The following is a 25,599-nucleotide window of genomic DNA, read 5'->3' as shown; positions in this document are numbered from 1 at the left end:
GATTTGTTCCTTCTTTCTCTCATCTCCTAAGGGATTAAGAGACTGTGAGTCTCTTGTTGTAAAGAATCTCTAACACAAAGGAAGGTTGTCCTTGTGTGTTTAGAACTTGTAAAAGGAAATTTACAAGTTAGTGGAACTCTCAAGCGGGTTGCTTGGGGACTGGACGTAGGCACAAGGTGTGGCCGACCAAGTATAAACTGAGTTTGCATTTTCTCTTCCTTAATCTCCTTTATTTATTATTGCTTTATATTTATATTCAGTTGCTTTCATTTGAATTAATATTTAAGAAGATTGTCATTAAGGGAATTCCATAACTTAAGTAAAAAAGTAAGGATAGATTTTTAATTAGGAGAAAAGTTTTGGAATATCTAATTCAACCCCCCCCTTCTTAAAGATATCTGAGGCCACTTGTCTAACAAGTGGTATCAGAGCTTCATTCTTGTATCAAGTTAGAAAGCTTTCTAAGAAAAAAGATGGCCTCAGCAAACTTCCTTATTTCCAGCAGGGGAATTCCTTATCAAATAGAAGCCTCCACTTTAATTGGAGTAGGGTTACCAACTACTGGAAAACCCGAAAGCATTTTATCGAGGACACAAAAATCTAAGTGTAAATCACTTAATCCATGTTGTCTTAGAGTCATGTTTAGTCATAGTAATTGTCACATTATGTTCTAAGTTTGTGTTGAATTTTTATTTTGTTTATTGAATTTTAGATACATTTGTTCATGTATTCTTGTCATTCTTAGCCTATCTTTTGAATTTTGAGTCTAATTCATGCATGTTATTTAGTTCATAACATGTTCTAAATCAATTCCTAGAAGTAGTCTTGTTGTTGAACTCTTTTTTGTTTTCTAAGATTCCTACATGATGCCTATGATGAAGTTGAGTTGTGGTGCTGAGTTGTGGCTGGATTTGTGAATCAAATAAGTCTTAAGCTCTCTTGAATTGTTTATTCAAGATGATTGAGCATAAACAAACACAAATTGTAACTATCCAAGCCTTAAGCAATCTTGATTTCTAGGTTGAAATCGCTGGTGCTGGCAACTTGAACATATGAATTTTTATAAATTACTGGGAATTGGTCACTAACCTGTTTTGAACTGAAATTTTTACTGAATTTTCTAGACATCTGGAACAAAATTATAAAAAAGAAACAAGCGATTTGGGTTAAAGGAAAAAATAAGAAAAATCACACAAGTTGGCAGAAAAATCAGTGTCAGGAAAAAAAAAAGTGAAAGGGAAGTGTGCTTGTTGTTTTGGCTCAAAGTTTGTTCTATAATTGGTGCCTATTTTATACCAATCCTAGTTCTGAAATTTCAATTGAAAATTATTGTGAAAACAAGTGCCAAAACTAGAGGTTTCTTGAGTCTTTTTTTTTTTTATAGTTTTTCTACTCTACTCTAGAGCCATTCTAGATTTCTCTTTGAGTCCTAGCTTGCTTTTTTGTGCTTTTCATTGCTTTAATTGTTGAATAATCTTGGAAATTTGTCTTGTTAAAACTCTATTGGTTTAGCTTTCATTTCATTTTTTTTGGTCTTTGGTTATTGCTTGTCTCTTTGTTTCCTTGCTTGTGAGTTGCCATATAGGGAATTGGAAAGGAGGATTGGTGCCATATCTTGAAGAATTTGAGTCAAGAAGAAAGGGCAACCTTAAGAGCTATTGGACTAAGAAGCACTCCAAATTGAGTGAAATACTCAACAGAGAATAGCCACCACAATTGAGGACTTTTTTTTTTGTAATTTTGTAATTGGCAATTTGTTTTGTTTTCAAATTTGTAACAAAAAGGCCTTTCATTGGAAGTAAGTTGGGAGCCTCCAATAGGTCACCCTACTTCCATTTGTGTGTAATAATTTTAGGCAATTTTTCCCTTAGGATAGTGAGTGTTTTGTTGGGAACCTTAAATGAGGTCATCCAAACACTCTTAGGATCCGCCTAGTTTGCATTTCTTGCACTTTAATTTCTTGCTTACTTTCATAGCTTATTTCTTTACCCTCCATTGTCAAACCCTAGATAGCTTGCCTTTTACCAATTAGTTTTTACCTTATCTTTCACACCTCTTTTAGTGTTTATTTTGGCTATTTCAACCATAGTTTCTTTTACCATTTGTTTTCAAACCCCCAACAAGAAAGAACCATAACTTAGGAACCAACATGAGTCTTCATTCTTCATCTAGTGTTAATGGTGAGGGTTCTACTCCTAAGGACCCCTTGTATAAGATATTAGATGAGTTGAGATCCCTTAAGTTGTGGAAAGAAAAACAAGAGAGAAAAGAAAAAGGTAAAAAAAAAGTGGAAGAAATATGTCAAGATGAAAGAGAGAAAATAAGAGAGGAAGAAAGAAGAAAAATAATGAAAGAAATGAAAAGAGAAAAACATGCCTCCTATAGTAGTCATGACTCTTGCAAGAGTTTAAGTGAAGAACTTAGCGACTATTATAGAGGGCGTCATAGTTCACATACTAAACATCACTCCCAAAGAAGAGAAAAGGATAGAAGGCCTCAAGAGGTTAACATTAGCCTCCCATATTTCCATGGAAAAGATAATGTTGAGGCCTACTTAGATTGGGAAATGAAGGTTGAACAACTCTTTGCTTGCCATCATATTAGCGAAGAGAGAAAAGTTCCATTGGCTACCCTTAGCTTTCAAGGGTATGCCCTCTATTGGTGGACTTCCCTTGTTAAAGAACGAAGGATTCATGGGGATCCTCCAGTAGAGTATTGGAATGATCTTAAGAGTTCCCTTAGGAAGAGGCACATTCCCTCCTACTATGAAAGGGAGCTTATGGACAAGCTCCAAAGGCTTAGACAAGGGAGTATGAGCGTTGAAGAATATAGACAACAAATGGAACTACTCCTTTTAAGAGCTGGACTTAGGGAGGAGGAAAGAACAAGCATAGCTAGGTTCCTTAGTGGGCTCAATATGGAAGTGAGGGACAAGGTTGAACTCCTTCCATATAGGGACCTAGATGAGCTAGTCCAACTTTGTATAAGAGTGGAGCAACAACTTAAAAGAAAGCCTTCTTCAAAATCTTATGGCTCTCACTCTTATCCAAGGAAGGACCAAGCCCATGGAATTTTAGGGGCTGCACCTTCAAAACCCAAGGAAGATAAGGGTAAGACCATAGAGAAATACACCCCTAAGACTAGTTCCCAAGAAAGGACTAGCAACATTAAATGTTTCAAATGTCTTGGGAGAGGTCACATTGCCTCTCAATGCCCCACAAAGAAAACCATGATCATGAGGGGTCAAGACATTTATAGTAGTCAAGAGGAGACTACTTCTTGCTCTTCCTCTAGTGGAAGTGAAGATGAAGTAAGGGGTGAAGAGTCTAGTGAGGAAGTCTACCCCCATGAAGAAGGTGACCTCTTAATGGTTAGAAGGCTCCTTGGAGGTCAATCTTGTGATCTATCTCAATCCCAAAGAGAGAACATCTTTCATACAAGATGCAAAATTTTAGATAAAACTTGTTCTCTCATTGTGGATAGTGGATCTTGTTGCAATTGTTGTAGCACAAGATTAGTTTCCAAGTTGAACCTCACTATCATTCCCCACCCAAAACCTTATAAACTTCAATGGCTCAATGAGCAAGGGGAAATGATAGTTAACCAACAAGTGAAGGTACCTTTCTCCATTGGGACATATAAGGATGAAGTTAATTGTGATATAGTTCCCATGGAGGCAGGACATATTCTTTTAGGAAGGCCGTGGCAATTTGATAGGAAGATCATTTATAATGGCCTAACTAATGAGATTACCCTCACCCATCTTGGCACTAAATTTGTGTTGCATCCTCAAACACCTTCACAGGTGGCCAAAGATCAACTAACTATGAAAGATAAGAGGGATGAGGAAGAAAAATTAGAAAAACAAAAGAAAAAGAAGGATAGTAAGGCCTTGTCTTCAAAGGCCAGGGGGAAGGAAAAAGAGGGAAAGGATTCCTCCAAGAAGATTGTTAAGAAGGAAAATCATTTTGCAACAAAAGGTGATATTAAAAGAGCACTCCTTCTTAAACAATCTTTCTACCTTCTCCTATCAAGGGAAACATCCCTTAGCACTGCCACAATTCCTACATTTGAGACCTTACCCCCAAAGGTCCAAGAACTCTTACATGAATTTGGTGATATATTTCCCAAAGAGATACCCCCTGGGCTACCTCCTTTAAGGGGAATAGAACACCAAATAGATTTAGTCCCAGGAGCAAGCCTTCCTAATAGGCCAGCCTATAGGACTAACCCTCAGGAGACTAAGGAGATAGAGTCTCAGGTTAAAGAATTGTTGGAGAAGGGCTGGGTCCAAGAGAGCTTAAGCCCATGTGCTGTGCCAGTGTTGTTGGTGCCCAAAAAGGATGGTACGTGGAGAATGTGTACAGATTGCAGGGCCATCAACAACATCACTGTAAAGTATAGGCACCCCATTCCTAGACTTGATGATTTGCTTGATGAGTTGCATGGTGCCAATATCTTTTCAAAAATTGATCTTAAAAGTGGTTATCACCAAATCAGGATGAAAAAGGGTGATGAGTGGAAAACTGCTTTCAAGACCAAGTTTGGTTTGTATGAATGGCTAGTGATGCCTTTTGGGCTCACTAATGCACCAAGCACCTCTATGAGGCTTATGCATCATGTCTTAGGGGATTTCATAGGTAGATTTGTAGTTGTTTATTTTGATGATATTTTAGTGTATAGTAGGAGGCTAGATGATCACTTAGGACATCTCAGACAAGTTCTTTCAGTCCTTAGGAAAAACACCCTCTATGCAAATATAGAGAAGTGTACCTTTTGTGTAGATAATATAGTTTTCTTAGGTTTTGTAGTTGGTAGAAATGGGGTCCAAGTGGACCCTGAGAAAATCAAGGCCATCCAAGAATGGCCCACCCCAAAAAGTGTGGGAGATATTAGGAGCTTCCATGGGTTAGCAAGCTTCTATAGAAGGTTCGTTCCTAATTTCTCTACAATTGCATCACCTCTCAATGAGCTGGTGAAGAAGAATGTGGCATTTACCTGGGGTGAAAAACAAGAGCAAGCCTTTGCTTTGCTCAAAGAAAAGCTTACTAAGGCACCTGTTCTAGCTCTTCCTGACTTTTCTAAAACTTTTGAGCTAGAATGTGATGCCTCTGGAGTGGGAGTTGGAGCTGTATTGTTACAAGGTGGGCACCCTATTGCTTATTTTAGTGAAAAACTTCATAGTGCCACCCTCAACTACCCCACCTATGATAAAGAGCTTTATGCCTTAATAAGAGCCCTCCAAACTTGGGAACATTACCTTGTTTCCAAGGAATTTGTCATTCATAGTGATCATCAATCACTTAAGTACATTAGAGGGCAAAGCAAGTTAAACAAGAGGCATGCAAAATGGGTAGAGTACCTAGAGCAATTTCCATATGTTATCAAATACAAAAAGGGAAAAACAAATGTGGTAGCTAATGCCCTCTCTAGGAGACACACATTGTTTTGCTCCCTAGGAGCTCAAATTTTAGGATTTGATAATATTAGGGACTTGTATGCTTTAGATGAACATTTCTCTCCCATTTATGAGAGTTGTGGGAAAAAGGCCCAAGATGGATTCTATTTGGCTGAGGGGTATTTGTTCAAAGAGGGAAAGCTTTGCATACCCCAAGGATCCATTAGGAAATTACTTGTGAAAGAGAGCCATGAGGGTGGGCTCATGGGCCACTTTGGGATAGACAAGACCCTTGTCTTCCTCAAAGAAAAGTTTTATTGGCCCCATATGAAGAAAGATGTCCATAAGCATTGCACTAGGTGTGTGGCTTGTTTACAAGCCAAGTCTAGGGTGATGCCTCATGGGCTATACACACCCTTACCCATCCCATCTGCACCTTGGGTAGACATTAGTATGGACTTTGTCCTTGGGCTTCCTAGAACCCAAAGAGGTGTAGACTCTATCTTTGTGGTGGTGGATAGGTTTAGCAAGATGGCACACTTTATACCATGCCACAAGGTGGATGATGCTTCCCACATCTCAAAACTCTTTTTCAAGGAAGTTGTGAGACTCCATGGTTTGCCTAGGACCATTGTGTCAGATAGAGATGCTAAGTTCCTTAGCCACTTCTGGAAAACCTTATGGGCTAAGTTAGGAACTAAACTTCTTTTCTCTACCACTTGTCATCCACAAACTGATGGGCAAATAGAGGTAGTGAATAGGTCTTTATCCACCCTTTTAAGGGCTCTTCTGAAAGGCAACCATAAGTCTTGGGATGAGTATCTTCCTCATGTAGAATTTGCCTACAACAGGGGGGTTCATAGAACCACCAAGCAGTCCCCTTTTGAGGTTGTCTATGGGTTCAATCCCCTAACACCGTTAGACCTCATTCCCCTCCCACTGGACACTTCTTTTATACATAAAGAAGGGGAATCTAGGTCAGAATTTGTAAAGAAGATGCATGAGAGGGTTAAGAACCAAATAGAGAACCAAACAAAGGTGTATTCAACTAAAGGCAATAGAGGAAGAAAAGAGCTAGTTCATAATGAGGGTGACTGGGTTTGGCTCCATCTTAGGAAGGATAGATTCCCTACTAAAAGGAAATCCAAGCTTAGCCCTAGAGGGGATGGACCTTTTCAGGTTTTGGAGAGGATCAATAACAATGCCTATAGGTTGGACCTCCCAGAAGAGTATGGAGTCAGCACCACTTTTAACATTTCTGATTTAACTCCTTTTGCAGGTGGAGCTGATATTGAGGAGGAGGAACTAACAGATTTGAGGTCAAATCCTCTTCAAGGGGAAGGGATTGATGCAATCCTCCCTAGGAAGGGACCAATCACAAGAACCATGAGCAAGAGGCTCCAAGAAGATTGGGCTAGAGCTGTTGAAGAAGGCCCTAGGGTTCTCATGAACCTTAGGGTAGATTTCTGAGCCCATGGGCCAAGGTTGGGTCCAATTATCTTTGTACATATTAGACTAGGATGTCATTATATTTGGTCCTTGTATATAGGGCTCCATATTGTAGGTAGGGTACCCTAGAAATATAGGATTTTTCAGCCCTTGTATTTTTGGGCACCTAGACTAGTTTTTGTATTAGGGGTAGTTTTGTAATTTCACATGCACTAAGTGGATATTTGATGTGTGTGGCTGGAAATAAATTTAATTGAATTGGTAGAAGCCCAATCCAATTAAATTTTAGAGGGGGAGGTGAGCATTTGCTTACTACACCCCATTGCCACATCATATAGTCACACTTTGTGCATGTCCTTCATGCTTTTCATGCCTCATGACACCTAAGCACACTTAGTGGAGAATCTTGGAATTGATCTTGGATTAGTGGGTTGAACCATAACTAAAATTCACTAATCATAATTAGTGAAATTTTGGCTCCAAAGTTTGGCTCCACAAATTCAATTTCAAATTCAAGTGAAATTTGAATTTCCCTCCAATTTTGTGTGACACTTAGGCTATAAATAGAGGTCATGTGTGTGTATTTTTTTCAACTTTGATCATTTGAATATTAACTTCAGATTTCAGAGCTCCTTTTGAGCACAAAATTTCGTGCTCTTCTCTCCCTCTCCCTTCATTCATCTCCTTCTTCCTCCAAGCTCTTATCCATGGCCTCCTATGGTGGTGAGCTTCTTCTAGACTCATCTTCTCCTTGAAGTGGCGTCTCCTCTCTCTCTTCCTTCTCCATTCCGCTGCCATTTATCTTCCAAGAAGCAAAGGAATCCATTGATGAAGAAGATTCTAGGCCTACAAGCTCCAATGGAGCTTGCATCAATAATTATAATATTTGTCTGTGAGAAGAAGTTTAGGGTTTGTCATTGTCTTTGTCTCATGTAACCTTAATCCTCCATGCTCAACTCTTCTTTATCTCGAGTTTTTGTTGCTCTCTCTTAGGTTCCCTTGCGCTGCACTTTAGTTCTCATGCACTCCAACATCGATGACACTCATAGAGTCGCGATCATGATTGAGTCTTTCAGTCACGGTTGTGCCTCTCTCTCTTTTTTTTTGTTTGCACTGGCGATACTTGCAGAGTGTAGTCACGATTTGCGTTGCTTAGCTTCATCTCTCTCTCTCTCTCTCTCTCTCTCTCTCTCTCTCTCTCTCGATTTCTTAGTTTTCACTTAGTCAAGGTTGTGCTTGTCTATCATGATTTTCCACTGTGTCGTCACACTCGTGCAATCACTGACTCACCACCTTGCCCCATTAACCCATTTCCATCATACGTCGTAAACTCATGAGGCGCCAAAGATGGTGGGTCAGCTCGCCATCCCACCTTTTGGTGCGGTGGGCGAGGCCAGGATGTTCAAACCACTAAATTTTAGCAGGCTGTTTTGGTTGACTAAAAGTGAGGCGGGCCTAAACGGCCAGGGCCAACCCATTTTTCCATCCCTAAACCCAAGCATTGTTTTCTACCAAGCCACTTTTGACTCTAAACAAATCGATAGATTTGTTGAAGGTAAGGTGCACACAAACAAGCCTATCGTCTTACAAATGAATATCTAACTTAAGCACACTGCCTTTCTACTTTCAAGATATGATATTTTGAGAACTTTTTACAACTTAGAGAATTTATAGAAAAAGCTTGAAGGCAAGAGAGAATATGCAATTCAAAATCATATTCATGTTCGTTACTTCAATTCTTCAAAGTTTGGGATATTTATAGGTTTTCTTAGTAAGTGTTTGTTGTCTCTAAACAATCTTAAATTGTGGTTGATATTGTGTTTGAAGAAGGAGCCCATCGGTGCATTAAATGCAAGTCCCTTCCATTATGATAAACTAATTTTCTTATCTTACCACACTCTTGTTGCAGTCTTCACTAGTCAAATAAACTTTAGCGTAGAGTGTATATGTTAGTAGCACATCTTTTCAGGTGAGGAGAGAAGTTGATCTTGATTGTTCTCTCACTTTCTGCACTTCAATAAATCCTATGATAGACGTTTGAACATTCTCTACAACTAGGATCACAAACACAGAGCATTAACTAAGTCTTAAATACTTTTAGAACATAGAGTCCGTCCGTGACTATTTGGTCAATCAAATGCAGATTTAATGCTATCATTTATCGGCATATAAGATGCAAATTTTAAACTTTGTATCTATTTGCATCCAACAAAAACTATTGAGGGTCTTTATTCGTCTTATGACTCAATAATTTTTAAGCATTAAACACAATAGTTTTAGGAAAAATATAATGTCACCTATTCTTAAGGATCAAGATAAAATTTACATTTTCAAATATATTAATTACTATGTTTTGGGATTAAAAATACTATTGTCCTTAATGTTAAATTTGTTAAAACTAGTTTATTCAAGAAAAATAGAAAACAAAACTTTATTTTTAATTAGGTAAAGTACTTATTAGACATTTTGTTAACAAAACTCAAATATTTTATTTTATTTTATTTTATTAGCAAAATTTTGCATTTTTGAAGAAATAAATCTACTTCCTGTAGTCTTTTTTTTTATAAGAATTAAATTATAGATTGGGCTTAATTTTTTTTTAAGAACTAATCTAGAATGTGTTATGCATTAATTTTTTTCTCAAAGCAAAAACTCTTCATTATAAGCAAATTTTAAATTAATAGTGAGAGAATACATTAATATCATATGATCTTTGAGAGTCTAACTTTGATTTATATAAAGACCAATTTTTTTTATCAGCAAAAAAGATATTTTTATACAGAGTAAATTACACTCGCACCTCTTGTATTTATTCCAAATTTCAATCGACACCCCTCCTTTTTTGCATCATACAAAAAACTCCTTGATTGTTTAGCTCGTATTACACCTAGACCCCCTTCACTCTTAAACACTATTTAATAATTTAACAAAAAGTAAGTACATGTTGATCACATGACTTTTAATGAAAATTTATGTCTAAAATACCCTTATCTTCTTCCTCACACTCGCATCCCCAATGTTTTTTCCAAATTGCACTCTACACCCCTCCTTTTTTGCCCCCTACAAAAAACCTCTTAATTGTTTAGCTCAAATTACACCCAAATCCCTTCCCTCCTAAATATCATTTAATAATTTAACAGAAAATAGACACGTGTTGGTTACATGACTTTTAATGAAAATTTATGTCTAAAATACTATCGTCTTCTTCCTCTTAACTCCATAAAAGCATGACATCATTTTCAACTTGAAAATATTTTAACACTTTTCCTTCTTTTTCTTTTTTCTCTAATTGGACATGAACCCTACTTTTTGTTGAACCTAAATGCACCTTATTGGTATGCATGTATTAACACCCTTCCTCCTCATCCTCCTCCTCCTCCTCCTCCTCCTCCTCCTCCTCCTTCTTCTTCTTCTTCTTCTTAGTTCAATTTTTTTGGTGTGTATTGGGTCATTTGGTTGCTGCGTTTTAGTTGGATGTGTTCTCAGCAATGCCTATTAATTGAATATGATCATTTGCTTCAAATTTTAGTGTTTTGCTCTTGCATTTGTGTTTTTAACTCTTTTCTTTGAAATATTTATTTTTGATGACTAGGTGTTTGATATAATGTCTCAATCAAGAATTGCATCTTCTTCAAATGTTAGCAACAATGAAGTAAGAGTCAAATATTAAAGGAAAAATTGTTATTGTCTTAAGAAAGGTCAATTCACAAAGTTAATTGTTAATTTGTTATTAAGTATTTAACAATGATGTTAGGATAATTTTTTCTGTTCACATATTTCAATTGACGTTAGTTAACAACGTTAACAAAAGGGGAATACAAGTAATATAAAAAAAAGATATCAAATATAATTTAAGAAAAACACATAGAGCAGAAGTGTAATTTACTCTTTTATATACTATGGGCACAATAGGTGCTCAAACCAAGTACATAGTCACCTTATATAAACATCATTTTTGTAACCTTACTTTCACTATTCACATGCATAGTAAATAAAAATTAAAGCAATACATATATTAACCAAGAGAGAGATTAAATAAATTATAACTAATAAATATATTTAAAAAAGAAACAAGATTATATATCATCAATATTAGGGATAATTTAAAAAATATATATAAATTTAAGAAAAAAATTATTGTTATTGACCAAATGATTTCCTTAGTCTTACGGAACTAATTAATTGAATCTTATAAAGGGAGTATTCCCTCTGTTTTTTTTAATAGTCTTTTAAGGTTTTTGTACTCCAACCAAAGAAATCAAATAATTTTTATTTTTTTAATGAAGTTGTAAGTTGTTTACTTATTATTCTTATTTCACTTCTCCCACATTTCCATTTTTCAATACACTATTCTCTATCTGTAATAAAGTATATATACGAGTAGTGCTATTGTAACCCATTATTCTCTCTCTCTCTCTAATGTGTTTACTCCTTGTACGGTTGTACCCATCCATTGGTTCGCCATGGGTTTGATTTCTGTCTTTCTCTCTCTCTCTAAAACAAAGCACCAATTTCTTCTCTTTTCAAGCCAATGTTTCCGTTAAGCAATTTTCCCCCTTTGATGAATTAACACTTAAAAAAAAACAAAATTAAACTTTCCTCTACAATTTTTAATCTTAAGATTTTCCCCACCAAAATTTTTTATTTAAAGAATTATAACAAAATTTGCATCCCCACCAAAAAAATTAAAACCATTCATAATTTCATAGTATATAAAGTTCTGATCATACTTTTGAAAAATTGACAGCTCCACAAATATGAATTCTAAAGATGAATTTCCATTATTTGACATAGATTTAAACGGTGAAATAAAAAATTCAGAAATTGAAGGTGACAATTCAAGTCTTTAAGTCTTTCTACAAAGTTTTTTTGAAGTGTAAATACTGGGATTTTATCAAACTGCATGCAAAGAAATTACATCAGCGTTAACAAGAGATTCAATAGGAGCGGGAATCTCTTTCTACAAAGTTCTCACCATCTTCTAATTGTTTTTTCTTGAATTTCACGTGGTCTTTACTTTTTCCCATTTTTATTCTATGTTTATTTTTAAAGGTCAAATAAAACTTTATTATTTAAAAAGACACTAAAGATGAAGCACAAGAGGCACCCATGACCCAACCACTAAAATTTCTATTTCTCAGTAATTTCATCTAAACATCTTCCCTTTAATTTAGATTTATAGCATGTATTATCATAAATTTTCTTTTACTGGGAATAAGTAATCTTTTTTGTGAGTAGATGAGAGGGTAGGAATTTTTGTCAGCGTATATAAATATAAATATCTACTAAAGTTCTGACCAATAGGTAATCAATTTATGCCTCTAAAAAAAAGGTAATCAAAATTTATTTTTGAACTTTTCAATTATTTATTATTCAATTTTATAAAAAATTGCTAAAATAATGAATGAGGATGTGATACATTTGACAATAAAAATTAATGTTATCTTGAATTTTGAAAACGGTAAATAAATCAGAATTTTTTTATATTAAAAATCCGACAAAAAACGGAGGGAGTATTATATTTTATATCATTAAATATGTTTATCATATAAATTGTATGTCATCAGTGGCAAATTCAGAAGCCTCAGTAAGCGGGGGCAATTTACTTTTTTAAAAAATAAAATTAATAATATTTCATTTATTATGGTGAAAATTTGTTTTATTATTCGACTTTAATTTTGTTATGTTTCCACTATGATCATAACCATAAGCAACTTATTTTATTAGTGAGACTTAAAATCTCGATTATGAAATTTTGTTTTGTTAAACTAGTAGTATTATAACTTTCAACTCCAAGAATTACGAGATTACACAAAAATCATATATTTTATCTCAATATAAGTTTGCTCCATTATATCATTCAAAATCAATATTCAAATCAATATTAAGTTTGTATCAAAATAGATAAATAAAAATACTTGAAATTTAAACATCAATTGAATCTTTCTTCGAGACAGAATTTACTTGCATGTGGAATTGAATAAAAGTGTTTGAACTAAGAAAAGAAATGCTATAAAGTAAATTAAATAAGAAAATGAATGGGAAATAAAAAAATTTCATTAAATAAAATATTGGTTCAAAGTGTACGTTCTTCTTAAACCTAGTAGCCATATCCTTACGTGTGAATGCTACTCTCCAAATCTCTCTTGGCCAAAAAAAATAAAAATTAAATACATTTTTTGTTCTTAAAAATTTAGTATTTTTTACTTTTAGTCCTTATAATTTTTTTTAATTTAGTCCTTATAAATTATGTTTGTTAAAATATGATAGATAACACTTTAAATAGTGAAAAAATAATGTTATCTAAAACGTCAGAAGAATAAAAAAAATTGTAAGAATTAATAAAAAAAATAATTTCGTAAGGATTAAAAGTAAAAAAACACTAAATTGTAAGGACTAAAAAATATTTAAGCAAAAAAATAGTTAATTTTTTTATACTATCTTTCATTAAAACTTGATATCAAGTTTAAACTCCCTATTAAATGAAAAATATTTTAAAAATACACATTAAATAAGGTAAGAATAATTCAAATTTACTTATATTTGAGACTAAGATATAATGAGTTTTTTATTTCTTATAAAAAAAAGATGGTACACTTTAGAATCTAAGTTAGACTAGACAAAACAAAATGTACCAAGAGAGGAATAGTGAGAGAACAAAATAAAGAGTATAATTTAAAAAAAAAACAAATAAGATATATTAATAACACCGGAAGTAGCAAAGACAAGATAAATAAATACCACATGAGAGTTGAAACGGTAAAAAAAGGAAACATATTAGACTACTGAGTTGATTTGAGAAAATACAAAAATACTTTTAAATTTAATAGATAAAAATAAAAATTGAATAATTTGACCTGAAAACATTAAATTTATTTAAGTTAGTATTTTTTTTTTCAAAACTAATCATGTGAATAAAACTTACAAACATTAATAGGTTATATTTATATCTTTGTGTCACTTAATTCTGAAATTGACTTTAATTAACAACATTTTTATAAAAAATAATCAATATAAAACATTTTAGATTGATTTTTTTTATAGACATTTTAGATTGACTTTATAGTAAGGACCAAATCATATTTTTAATTTTAACATTATAGTAAGAATTAGAGGATGTAATATTATAATTGAATTGATAGTGTGCAATGCTAACCAATTAAAAAATTTCTTTCTTTAAAGTATTTAAAACATATGAATATTTTATTCTTAAAACAATACGAAACAAATATATTTATTAAGAGAGTTCATCAATGAAATTTATCTTATGAACCCAACAATTCAAATAAAATTAGTTAAATTAATTTATATCCATTTGGTTAATTAATTATTTACACGACAAATCTAAATCAAACCAATTATATTTCAACTTGATGCCTTACACTAAAGTAGCCCGATCTTAATTAGATTAATTTTATTTGTGTTAGTTAAAACAATTTCAAAACTCAAATCAAACCTAACTCATTAAATATAATTTGTTCAAGTTTAACTTTAGCCTAAATTCAAATCAAACTTCGCTCGCAAGTATATATTTGTTATTAGAGAAATACAAATCATTAACTTATTGAAAAAGTATAAAAAGAAAGATTAAAATATGATTTTTGTTCTCATAAATGTGAAAATATTTAAAACATGTTCCTATGAAATTTTCAGATTTTCTTCTTCACAAAATTGAAATGTGTTATTTTTCTGACTCAGAGCAAGATTTGGACATCCAAGTTTACATGCATATGATTTTTTTTACATTGATTATATGTACAACTTATGTAAAAACATCACATTTACATTGGTGATATGAATAACCGATATAAAAAATCATGATTGTAGGTTTGGATTTACTTGGACTTACGTCCGGACAAAAAATTAATACATTTTAATTTTGTGAGGAATAAGATACGAAAAATTTTATAAAGACAAATTTCAAATATTTTTATATTTACAATCAAAGGCAAAAAACATATTTTAACAAAAAAATATATAAAATGAAATGGATAGATAAATTTAATTGGAACCTTTTGTTTGCATTTCCCTTTTCTAAAGTTTGTTATATATATATATATATATATATATATAGAATAAAAATGTATATACATGTAAAATAAGTTTACATATATAGTATTTTCATCAATTTAGGATATACACTATATAGAATATATTTTAATTTTTAAGTGAATTGATTAGTAAATTAAAAATATAAAAGATATTTTTATGATTAAATTAAATATCACTTTACTTTCTCATTTTACATAAATTATCACTTTAAGAGAATTAACTAATTGATAATCAGGTTTTAAATAGCTATAGTAAAATAGACGTTATTCTTGAAAATTGAAGTCGTCCTGGTCATCATTATTATTACTAATTCCGTATTTTTTTAAAATAATAAAAAATATAAGCGAAATATAATTAATAAAATATAACAGAATAAAAAAATTAATAATATAAAAATAGTTGGAAATTAATGTAAGTTAAAAGAAAAATTTAAAATTTAAGAGTAAAATTATACACACAAATGTATATACCAAATGAAATAATTATCATTGTTAATACTTGTCGATTATTATCAAACCATACTCTAACACCAAGGGTTAAAATTTAATCCTAGTTAAGGTTCAGGTCCTATTGCATTATAAAAAAAGGGGTGTTTGGGTTAAGAACAAAAAAAAAAAAAAAGGAAAACAAAAGCTCAAAATTTGCCATTTTCACAAGTATGTTTTGGGCAATTAGAGATCCTTCGGGGTGTTTTGACAGATAGGTCATTTTGTGCTGTGTATGGTGATGGTCTTCTCTGATTCAAATACCACACGCTGCCTCCTCCTCTCTCCAATTTGGTAATTTCACTTTATAATTTTCATTCCATTTCTTTACTTTACTTTTACTTTACTGCCCCTCTCTTCGTTACTGCGCAAAAATCTTTCTCTTTGGATTCGCGTCGTGATTCGGTCTAGGGTTTCAGTTCAACACGCACTGAATCCAATTGTGGAATTTCCAGTTCTGAATTTCGACCGTTACGTGTCGTTTGAAAAATGCATGTCCCTGTAGATCTATGGTGCGCTTCTTTTCTCTCTGAAATGGCGAGGTTCCGTTTTTTTTTTATTCCCTTGATGATAAGCTTCGTTTTGTGGCTTGAGTTGTGTTAATTAGATGATTTGTGATCTTAATCAACATGTTCAATTTTGTGGTTTTATTTATATTAAATATATTTGTTATAGTTTTTGACTTTTGCTGAATGTTCAAATTAAGTACTTTTGAATCCGTGGTCCATGATGCTAGCTAGGTACTCGAGTTTTGAAGTGCAGTTTTGATATTGTGATATTGTCCCCAAACGGGAAAAATAGTGGTTCACTTTATTGAGCTGAATTTTAAAGTGCTTATGGAAGGGGTGTTAGGTTTTACATGTTCTAGCAGTAGTGGGACTGGGAATGGAGCTGCTAATTGCATCTTCATAGGGTTAATAAGTAATAAGTAATGTTTTATATGTTCATGTCATTTTGCATTTCATTTCCTTGTAGATCTGTCCTTCTCTCTTTTAAAGAAAATTATACTGTTATGATATGTGAGGAATACTAACACATGCTCTGATATACTCTTTTCAACACACACTCTTTACTATTAGTTGAAAATTTTATGTAGGACCCACTAAATGGGGGGTGGGGGTGGGACCCACCTCGTTTAGCTGGCCTTGCATAAATTTCAATGAAAGTAAATAAAGATTGTGCTGGAAAGGAGGGTGTGTTGTTAACTTTTTTCATTAATATATAACACATCCTCTGAAGTCTGTTGAACTTGGTCTAACTCTGTTGGTGAGCATCCAAAGGAAGGAAATTGCAGACTATTTTTATTTTTTGGTTCATAAGGAGGAGTCAAACTTTGGTACCGGGGTTTACAACAACTCATGCACACTGTTCAACTAACTGAGATAGACCTCCTTGATTGTAGACTATTTTTACTAGATATGTGTATATATTCCTTGAAAGTATGTCATATTATTGTGAGACTAAAATTCTCTTGAACATGTGAGTTGTCTAGTAGCTCTGCCTTGAAAAAGTATAAATTAACGGATGATAGCACTCGAAAATGCTACTAACCATTGCAATATTCTGTCTGTCTGTCTGTCATTTTATTATACTAAAGAGAGAAAGAACTTGTTAAGAATGATATTTTCTTTAATCAAACCATAGTAGGTAATAGTGGATAGCGGTGTGGATTGGCTACCCCCAAAAAATGCTATATAAGGATAGTGATAGTGGTATGACTGCTATTTTAATAATATTGTAGAATAATATTAAAATTTATAATAAAATTCTGCTATTAAATTTATTATATATCAATTATTATTAATTAATTAAATATTAGTATTTGAAAAACTATAACAGATTTTACGATGTTTTATGATAGATTTTATTATAACAAGATATTAAACATTAATTGAAATAAAAACACAATCAATTAAATTTTTTTATTTGATACTAAATGGTAAAAAGAAGACGTGAGGTTTGGATGGTGGAGATTTTCGCATGAGAATTCAAGTGAAAATATCAAATGAGAGGATCCATTCCCAGCTTTCTGTTATTAAATTAAACGTGAAGTATTGAAATATCTTTACTAAAAATATTTTTATTTTAGTTTCTAAAATATCTTGATTAGAAAACATCTCTATTTGAGTTTGATTATAAAATAAAACTTGATTATAATGCATCTAAATTTTAATTTTAATTTTTTTTCTAAACATTTTTTAAAAGAGATAAGAAAGTCTTGTATGAATAAGGGTCCAATAGCTAAAACTGACGGTCCGAACAGCAATGTTAAAACTGATGGTCGAAGTCCAAACACGATTTGTCTTGGAACTAAAACACCTAAGTTACTAAATTTGAATGTTAATATATATATATATATATATATAGTACGGAGCTTAGGGTTGTGATTGTGTCATCTCTCTTCTTTGACCCACTAGCAGCAAGTGCAGCTTTGAGAGTGGAACGGTCAACAGAAGCTGTAGAACTGCGGTGGCGCAATTTGACCACTCCGGCTGCCGTTATCTGCAATTTTGGAAGTGAAAAGTGCTGCTACCGCCGTGATGGCCAGGTACGACGCTATGACCCTTGGAGGAGCGGCAGGGTGCCTCGATGCCGTGCTGCTATTGCACACTATTAACTACTATGAATCAAACAAAACTTAGAGAATAAGTTTTGATTTTTACTCGTTAACATTTTTAAGTTTCATGTTTTATCAAAATGTTAGAATTGTTATGTATGACGTCTAACATATTGATGTTTCAATTTTCGGTCATTTTCTTTTTACTCCATTCTTTGGAATCTTCAGTTTGTATTTCTGACAGTCAGAGTTCAAAATTTTTTTAAGACTTTCCTTCTCTTTTGGTTTTGATGACCATTAACTGGGGATTGGCTTGCCAAGATATTTAGACGATATAAAATGGTGAAATACTTATTGTCTATTTATTTATGTTTAAACTAGATGTTTTGACAAATAAATGCACTTCCTGTTCCTGAGGTGAACACTTTATGTTGAGAAGTTGAATAGGATCTCATTTGTTAAAATGACCTTGTGAAATCTGCCATATAATTTGGTTTTGGAACCTACAGCATTTGAAAAGAATCTTGGATGATAGAACTTGACCATGGGTCTTATCCTAGATGGTAAGAAAATTTTGAATTGCTGACACCATAGTTTCTTTTATTAATAGTTTTGAATATATGTGACACAATTTTGAATTTTTTGGTTTACTTATAATTGTTGGTCCTCTACATGGATCTTAATAATTTTTGTAGCATTTTCATTTTTTCCTTTTGTGATTCTGGTGCACAATTGAAGGAACAAGGGTTTTATGGAATCCAACACTGATGGTTAATCTTATGTCTTTTAGCTATGTGAGGAAGCAACATATTAAGATCTGAGACGATTGTGCAAACATGGAGTGCAACAAAGATGAGGCAGCTAGGGTCAAAGAAATAGCAGAGAGGAAATTTACTGAAAGGGAATATGCTGGTGCAAAAAAGTTTGCTCTCAAGGCTCTAAATTTGTTTCCTGCACTGGAGGGTCTTTCCCAGTTGCTAACAACACTTGATGTTTATATCTGTGCCGAGAATAAAATACATGGAGAAATGGATTGGTATGGTATACTTGGAGTGTATCCATATGCGGATGAAGAGACAGTTAGGAAGCAGTACAGAAAGCTGGCTCTAACTCTTCACCCTGACAAAAACAAGTCTCCAGGTGCAGAAGGTGCATTCAAGCTTGTTTCAGAGGCGTGGAGTTTACTATCAGATAAGGTCAAAAGACTAGCATATAACCAGAACAGGAGATTGGAAGGATTTCAGGATAATGCTCCCAACAAGAATGGTTATATAAAACTTAACAAGAATGCAACTTCAAGCATGAGAACAGGAAATAATGATGCTCGGGCACATCCACATCCGCATACACCCTCCATTCCTCCTCCACATACAAATGCTGGTACCTTTTGGACTATCTGTAATAAGTGCAAGACACATTATGAGTATCTCAGGACATATTTGAATCAAACCCTTTTATGTCCCAATTGTAAACAAGCTTTTGTGGCTATAGAGAAGGGTCCGCCTCCCAATGTTTTCAAGTCATCTAATTGGTCTTCTCGGCAACATCATCAGAAGTCTTCTCGGCAACATTCCAATGTTGGAAGGAATCACCCTGTGAATCCAGGAAGAACTGGTGCTGTTTCTCAAAATTTACAATCCAGCGGTTTTAGTAAACCAAACTTCCAGTGGGGTCCTCACTCGAGAATGGCTGGCTTTGTTAAAAAAGATGGATCATCTTCTGTTTCAGCTGCAAATGTTAAGCAGCAGTCAAGTGAGACAAAAAGAGAATGCGAGGGAGTCCAGTCAATTGCTGCATGGGAGAGGAATCATATGCATAAGAGGTCTGATGTTCCTTTTAGTAATGCCGAAAAACCTATGAAGAAAATGAGGACAGATGATATGTACAATACAAATCATATGACCATGAGAGATGGATCAAGCAGTTTGGGCCATTTTTATGGATCAGGAAAAGCTAATGTGGGAGCAGAAAGGATTCATGTTTTTTCAGGTACTTACAAGCATTACAGCACAAAAGAGTTGTCATTGTTTGAATTACGAAATATGTTGGTTGATAAGGCACAGACTGAAATTCGCGAGAAACTTCTAGAATGGAGATCAATGGCTGAAGCTAGGATTACAAACAAGGACAAAGGAAACAAGAGACAGAAAAGCACATTCAATGACAAAACAACTGGTCCAGAGAAAGATTCCACTATTAATGGTAACAGGCACGTGGACAGTGATTCTATCCCAGTCAAATCTGATGATACTGAAAAGGAGAAGGCAGCCTATGTTACAATCAATGTTCCAGATCCCGATTTTCACAATTTTGACTTGGACAGAACTGAAAATTCTTTTGCGGAGGACCAGGTCTGGGCAGCTTATGATGATGATGATGGAATGCCTCGCTATTATGCTAGAATTCACAAGGTGATTTCCACAAAGCCATTTAGAATGCGAATCAGTTGGCTTAACTCTCGAAGCAACAGTGAATTGGGCCCAATAGATTGGGTAGGTGCTGGTTTTTACAAAACATGTGGGGATTTCAGGACTGGCAGACATGAAATAACTGAATCGTTAAATTCCTTTTCGCACAAGGTAAGGTGGACAAAAGGCACCAGAGGAGTTGTTCGCATCTTTCCTGGGAAGGGGGAGGTCTGGGCTCTCTATAGAAACTGGTCTCCTGATTGGAATGAAAATACTCCAGATGAAGTGATACACAAGTATGATATGGTGGAAGTGGTTGAAGATTTCAATGAAGAGGAAGGTTTATTGGTCACACCACTTGTTAAAGTTGATGGTTTTAGGACAGTGTTTCACAGGCGCAGCCATGATCAGGCAAGAAAGATTCCTAAAGTGGAGATATTTCAATTCTCTCATCAGGTTCCTAATTACTTGCTTACTGGGCAAGAAGCTCATAATGCTCCAAAGGGCTGCCGAGAGTTGGATCCAGCAGCTACTCCTTTAGACCTTCTTCAGACAACAGCTGAAGAGGCATTGGATAATGTTGGAAAATCAAAGGAAGACACTTACCCCGGGTCACCTGAAAACCATGCTGCTGGTAAGGGGGAGAATGCTTCAAAACCTACTAGAGAAGATATGTTAGACGAGGATGGTAAACAGGTAAAGTATGATAGATGACCCTGCACAGTATAGAAAAGTGATGACTGATAATGCAAATAGGCTTAAGAAATTAAATTCAAGATTGGTGAAAATATAGTATGATAGGTTACTCTGCATTTTGTAAGCCTGACCCCAACAATTTAATAGTGTTTTCTTGTCTCATAATTGGATGGAAGGGATTAGCAGCATTTGGGTTTTGCTATATAATTTTGAGACTTGTTATTCGTATAGTTATCGTTATACTCAACTGTCAAACGAAGTTTTCATCTTTGACAAGCTTAAATGAGTAGACTATTGTTCTTGCAATTTCTTTTGCTCGTCTCGTGCTTTGCTTTTCCATTTGTTGGGCATGGCTATTCTCTGTTGTTATCTGATTGAAGTTTACTTGCATCGGATTCAGTATTTGCTTGCAGTTTGATACTCAATTCAACGATGTTACCTGATTAGTGTTGCACTTTATTGTTTTATCTTAGTCCCCTAAAACCATCAACCTAAAGAGAGTAAAAGGTAAGGTGGTTTAGTTGATGTGAAAGAGGGTAGAGAAGAAGAAATAATGAATTAAAGGAGTTTGGTAGGTAAATAAAGAAAAAAAAAAGAAATTTATGCATTAACAAAATTTGTATTTTACCTCTTTTTTTTTTCTTTTTCTATTTTACCCTTATTAAAAATAAATTGTCCAGTCAATTTTTCACGTAACATATGTTATGTTATATAATATTAGCCTAAAGCATAATCAATTATATGTCAAGCTAAACTCGTTGTTTTAATTTGGTGGCATATATTATGCTTTAACATAATTCGTTATTGAAAAATGCTAATAACATACTTTTTAATATATTTTTTCTAACAATTTTTTGTTATTGGTTAAAATTTAGTGGAAATTACAATTCTTTTGGTTATATTATATGCCATTTTAGAAAGAAAAAACCATGGAGGCCTCACACTTTAACAACTCCAATCAATATGAGAATTTGATGCCTTACACATTGTCCCAACTCACATTGGTCCAAGAGGGTGTGATGCAATCCTCTCAAGGAGGGGACCTATCACCAGAGTTATGGTTAGGAGACTCTAAGAAGATTGGACCAGAGATGTAGAAGATCCTAGGGTTCTAATAAACCTTGGGATAGATTTTGGGCCCATGGACTAAGTATGAACCCACTTATCTTTGTATATATTAGATTAGAGTTTCATTATTTTTGAACCTTGTATTTAGGGCTTCATAGTGTAGGGAGGGTACCCTAGTAATATAGGATTTTTCTGCCCTTGTATTTTAGGATACCTAGATTAGTTTTTATATTAGGGGTAATTTTATAATTTTACTTGCATTAAGTGCGATGTGTGTGTTGGGAGAGAAATTTAATTGAATTGGGAGAAGTTCAATCCAATTACATTTTGGACCATCCTAATGGGGAGGTGAGACCACTTTGTGCATATCCTTCATGCTTTACATGTCTCATGACATCTAAGCACACTTAGTAGAAAATCTTGGACTTGATCTTAGACTAGTGCGCTGAACCATAGCTAAAATTTATTAATCATAATTAGTGAAATTTTGGCAATTCAAATTCAAATTAAAGTGAAATTTGAATAGAAATTCAAATTTTCCTCCAATTTTGTGTAACACTTAGGCTATAAATAGAAGCCTTGTGTATGTATTTTTTTAACTTTGATCATTTGAGAAATTACACTTCAAAGTTCAGACCTCTATTTGAGGCATAAATTTCGTGCCCTTTCTCTCCCTCTCCCTCCACTCATCTTCTCTTACCTTTAAGCTCTTATCCATGGATTCCTATGGTGGTTAGCTTATTCTGTTTAGAGTAGATTAAAAAAAAAATAATAAACTGATTAAATCATGTTTTTGTATGCTTGTTTTTGCATTTCTATGGTTCAAATTTTTATAGATTTACTCTTGAATCATGTTTTTGTGTTGAATTTAAGTTCTATCATTTTTCAGTCATAATCTTCTTGTGCTGAACCTTTAGATCTCAATTTTCTTGCAAAATATTGATTAAGAAAAAGATAAAAATCTAAGTGTAAATAACTTCATTCATGTTGTCTTAGAATCATGTTTAGCTATAATAATTGTCGCATTATGTTCTAAGTTTGTGTTCAATTTTGATTTTGTTGATTGAATTCTAGATACATTTGTTCATGTATTCTTGCAATTCTTAGCCTATCATTTGAATTTTGAGTCTAATTCATGCATCTTATTTAGTTCATAACATGTTTTAAATCAATTCCTAGAAGTAGTCTTGTTGTTGAACTTTTTTTTTTGTTTTCTAAGTTTCCTATATGATGCATATGAAGAAATTGAGTTGTGGTGCTGAGTTATGACTAGATTTGTGAATCAAAATAAGTCTTAAGCTCTCTTGAATTGTGTTATTTAAGACAATTGAGCATAAACAAACACAAATTGTAACTATCCAAGCCTTCAGCAACATAAACACTACTCTTGATTTCTAAGTTGAAATTCTGGTTGCTGTCAGTTTTGGCATACTGTCTTCTTAACTCCACCATGGCTTGAATACTTTGAGTTTTGAGCTGAAATTTTAACTAGATAAAATAGACATTTGGATGAAAACAATGGAAAAAGAATGAACAAAACGAAAAAGAAATGATCAAGAAAAGGTGATAAAGATTAACATCAAAATACATATCCAAAACTACAAAAAAAATGTGTATGCTTGATTTTCTTGAAAATTGTTCATTATTTTGAGTTGTATTACAAGCCTATTTGACTCCTTGGAGTTTTTTTATCTTTTAGATGTGTTGCTAAATTGACATAATTAGAATTTTGCCTTGAGTCTTATTTTTAATTTGTCAATCTAATCTAGTGCCATTCTAGGACTTCCTTTGTGTTCCGCCTTGGCTTGTAGTGATGTCCTTTTGTTTTATTTTTTCTTGAATCTCATTGAATTAATGTCATGTTAAATTTCATTTTGATTTATATTTCATTTCATCTTTTGTTTTCTTGATTATTTTTTTTTTGTGTGTGTTGTGTTGCCTACAATAAGGATTTGAAGAGGAAATTGGTGCGTTGCTTGAAGGAATGTTTTTGAGTCTTGGAGGTTAACCATCCTAGGAGCACCATTGGATTTGAAGCAACCAAAGCCTCACCAAATTTTGAGTGAAACACTTGAGAAAACAAACAAGCATTGAAGACAAATTTAAAGACCTTAATTGCTTTGTTAAATTTGTTATAATAGAATAACTGAGTGCTAATTTTTTTTTTCTTTTGCAATTTCTTGTATTTGGACATTCTTTAGGGGATGTACTGGGAGTCTCCAAGAGACCACCCAAACCTCTATTTGTGTGTAATAGCTTAGTATAAACCGTGTAGACTAAGTGAAGAGCTAGTTGGGACCTCCAAAGGGTCATCCAAGCCTTCACATAGGAAACTGTCTAGCTTACTTTAAATTTCCTTTACCTTCCATTATCAAATTACCTAGTTAGCTTGCTTTTTACCAATTAGTTTTTATCTCATCTTTCACACCTCTTTTAGTGTTTATTTTGTCTAGTTTTAACCATAGTTTCTTTTACCTTTTGTTTTCAAACCCTCAACAAGAAAGAACCAAACCTTAGGAACCAACATGAGTCTTCATTCTTCATCTAGTGTTAATGGTGAGGGTTCTACTCCTAAGGGCCCCTTGTATAAGATATTAGATGAGTTGAGATCCCTTAAATTGTGGAAAGAAAAACAAGAGAGAAAACAAAAAGGAAAAAAAAAGTGGAAGAAATAAGTCAAGATGAAAGAGAGAAAATAAGAGAGGAAAAAAGAAGAAAAATAATGAAAGAAATGAAAAGAGAAAAATATGTCTCCTATAGTTGTCATGACTCTTGCAAGTGTTTAAGTGAAGAACTTAGCGACTATTATATAGGGCGCCATAGGGAAATGAAGGTTGAACAACTCTTTGTTTGCCATCATATTAGTGAAGAGAGAAAAGTTCCATTGGCTACCCTTAGCTTTCAAGGGTATGCCCTCTATTGGTGGACTTCCCTTGTTAGGGAACGAATGATTCATGGGGATCCTCCAATAGAGTATTGGAATGATCTTCAGAGTGCCCTTAAGAAGAGGCACATTCCCTCCTACTATAAAAGGGAGCTTATGGACAAGATCCAAAGGCTTAGACAATGGAATATGAGTGTTGAAAAATATAGACAACAAATGAAACTACTTCTTTTAAGAGATGAACTTAAGGAGGAGGAAAGAACAAGTATAGCTAGGTTCCTTAGTGGGCTTAATATGGAAGTGAGGGACAAGGTTGAACTTCTTCCATATAGGGACCTAGATGAGCTAGTCGAACTTTGTATAAGAGTGGAGCAACAACTTAAAAGAAAACCTTCTTCAAAATCTTATGGCTTTCACTCTTATCCAAGGAAGGACCAAGCCCAAGGAATTTTGGGGGCTGCACCTTCAAAATCCAAGGAAGATAAGGGTAAGACAATAGAGAAATTCACCCCTAAGACTAGTTCCCAAGCAAGGACTAACAACATTAAATGCTTCAAATGTCTTGGGAGAGGTCACATTGCCTCTCAATGCCCCACAAAGAA

The 25,599-nt window shown here is 33.7% G+C and overlaps 2 protein-coding genes across 7 annotated transcripts; both read left to right on the top strand.

Annotated features, from left to right (window-relative positions):
• Positions 1 to 4,084: 4,084 nt before the first annotated feature.
• Positions 4,085 to 18,001, top strand: LOC114384057 (the record flags this gene model as incomplete). Its single annotated transcript, XM_028343739.1, has 5 exons — positions 4,085 to 4,640; positions 4,803 to 4,882; positions 5,309 to 5,692; positions 7,841 to 7,928; positions 17,805 to 18,001. Coding segments are annotated over 5 exons (1,305 nt in total), but the record flags the coding sequence as incomplete, so codon positions are not given.
• LOC114384743 lies at positions 15,521 to 24,512 on the top strand. Of its 6 annotated transcripts, none has more exons than XM_028344505.1 (5): positions 15,521 to 15,678; positions 15,804 to 15,896; positions 17,805 to 17,932; positions 18,732 to 21,045; positions 24,063 to 24,512. In XM_028344505.1, the coding sequence occupies exons 4-5, from the start codon at positions 18,778 to 18,780 to the stop codon at positions 24,105 to 24,107; spliced, it is 2,313 nt and encodes a 770-aa protein (XP_028200306.1). In that variant the 5' UTR covers positions 15,521 to 15,678; positions 15,804 to 15,896; positions 17,805 to 17,932; positions 18,732 to 18,777; the 3' UTR covers positions 24,108 to 24,512. The 6 variants fall into 6 exon arrangements, with proteins under 6 accessions (XP_028200306.1, XP_028200309.1, XP_028200305.1 ...); XM_028344508.1 differs by having other exon boundaries at positions 17,802 to 17,932; XM_028344504.1 differs by lacking the exon at positions 15,804 to 15,896.
• Positions 24,513 to 25,599: the final 1,087 nt, after the last annotated feature.

This window comes from Glycine soja, chromosome 14 (assembly GCF_004193775.1).
Source record: "Glycine soja cultivar W05 chromosome 14, ASM419377v2, whole genome shotgun sequence".
Lineage (NCBI taxonomy): Eukaryota > Viridiplantae > Streptophyta > Magnoliopsida > Fabales > Fabaceae > Glycine > Glycine soja.
Note: the sequence above shows the minus strand (reverse complement) of the source record. Positions and strands in the feature narration are given on the sequence as shown.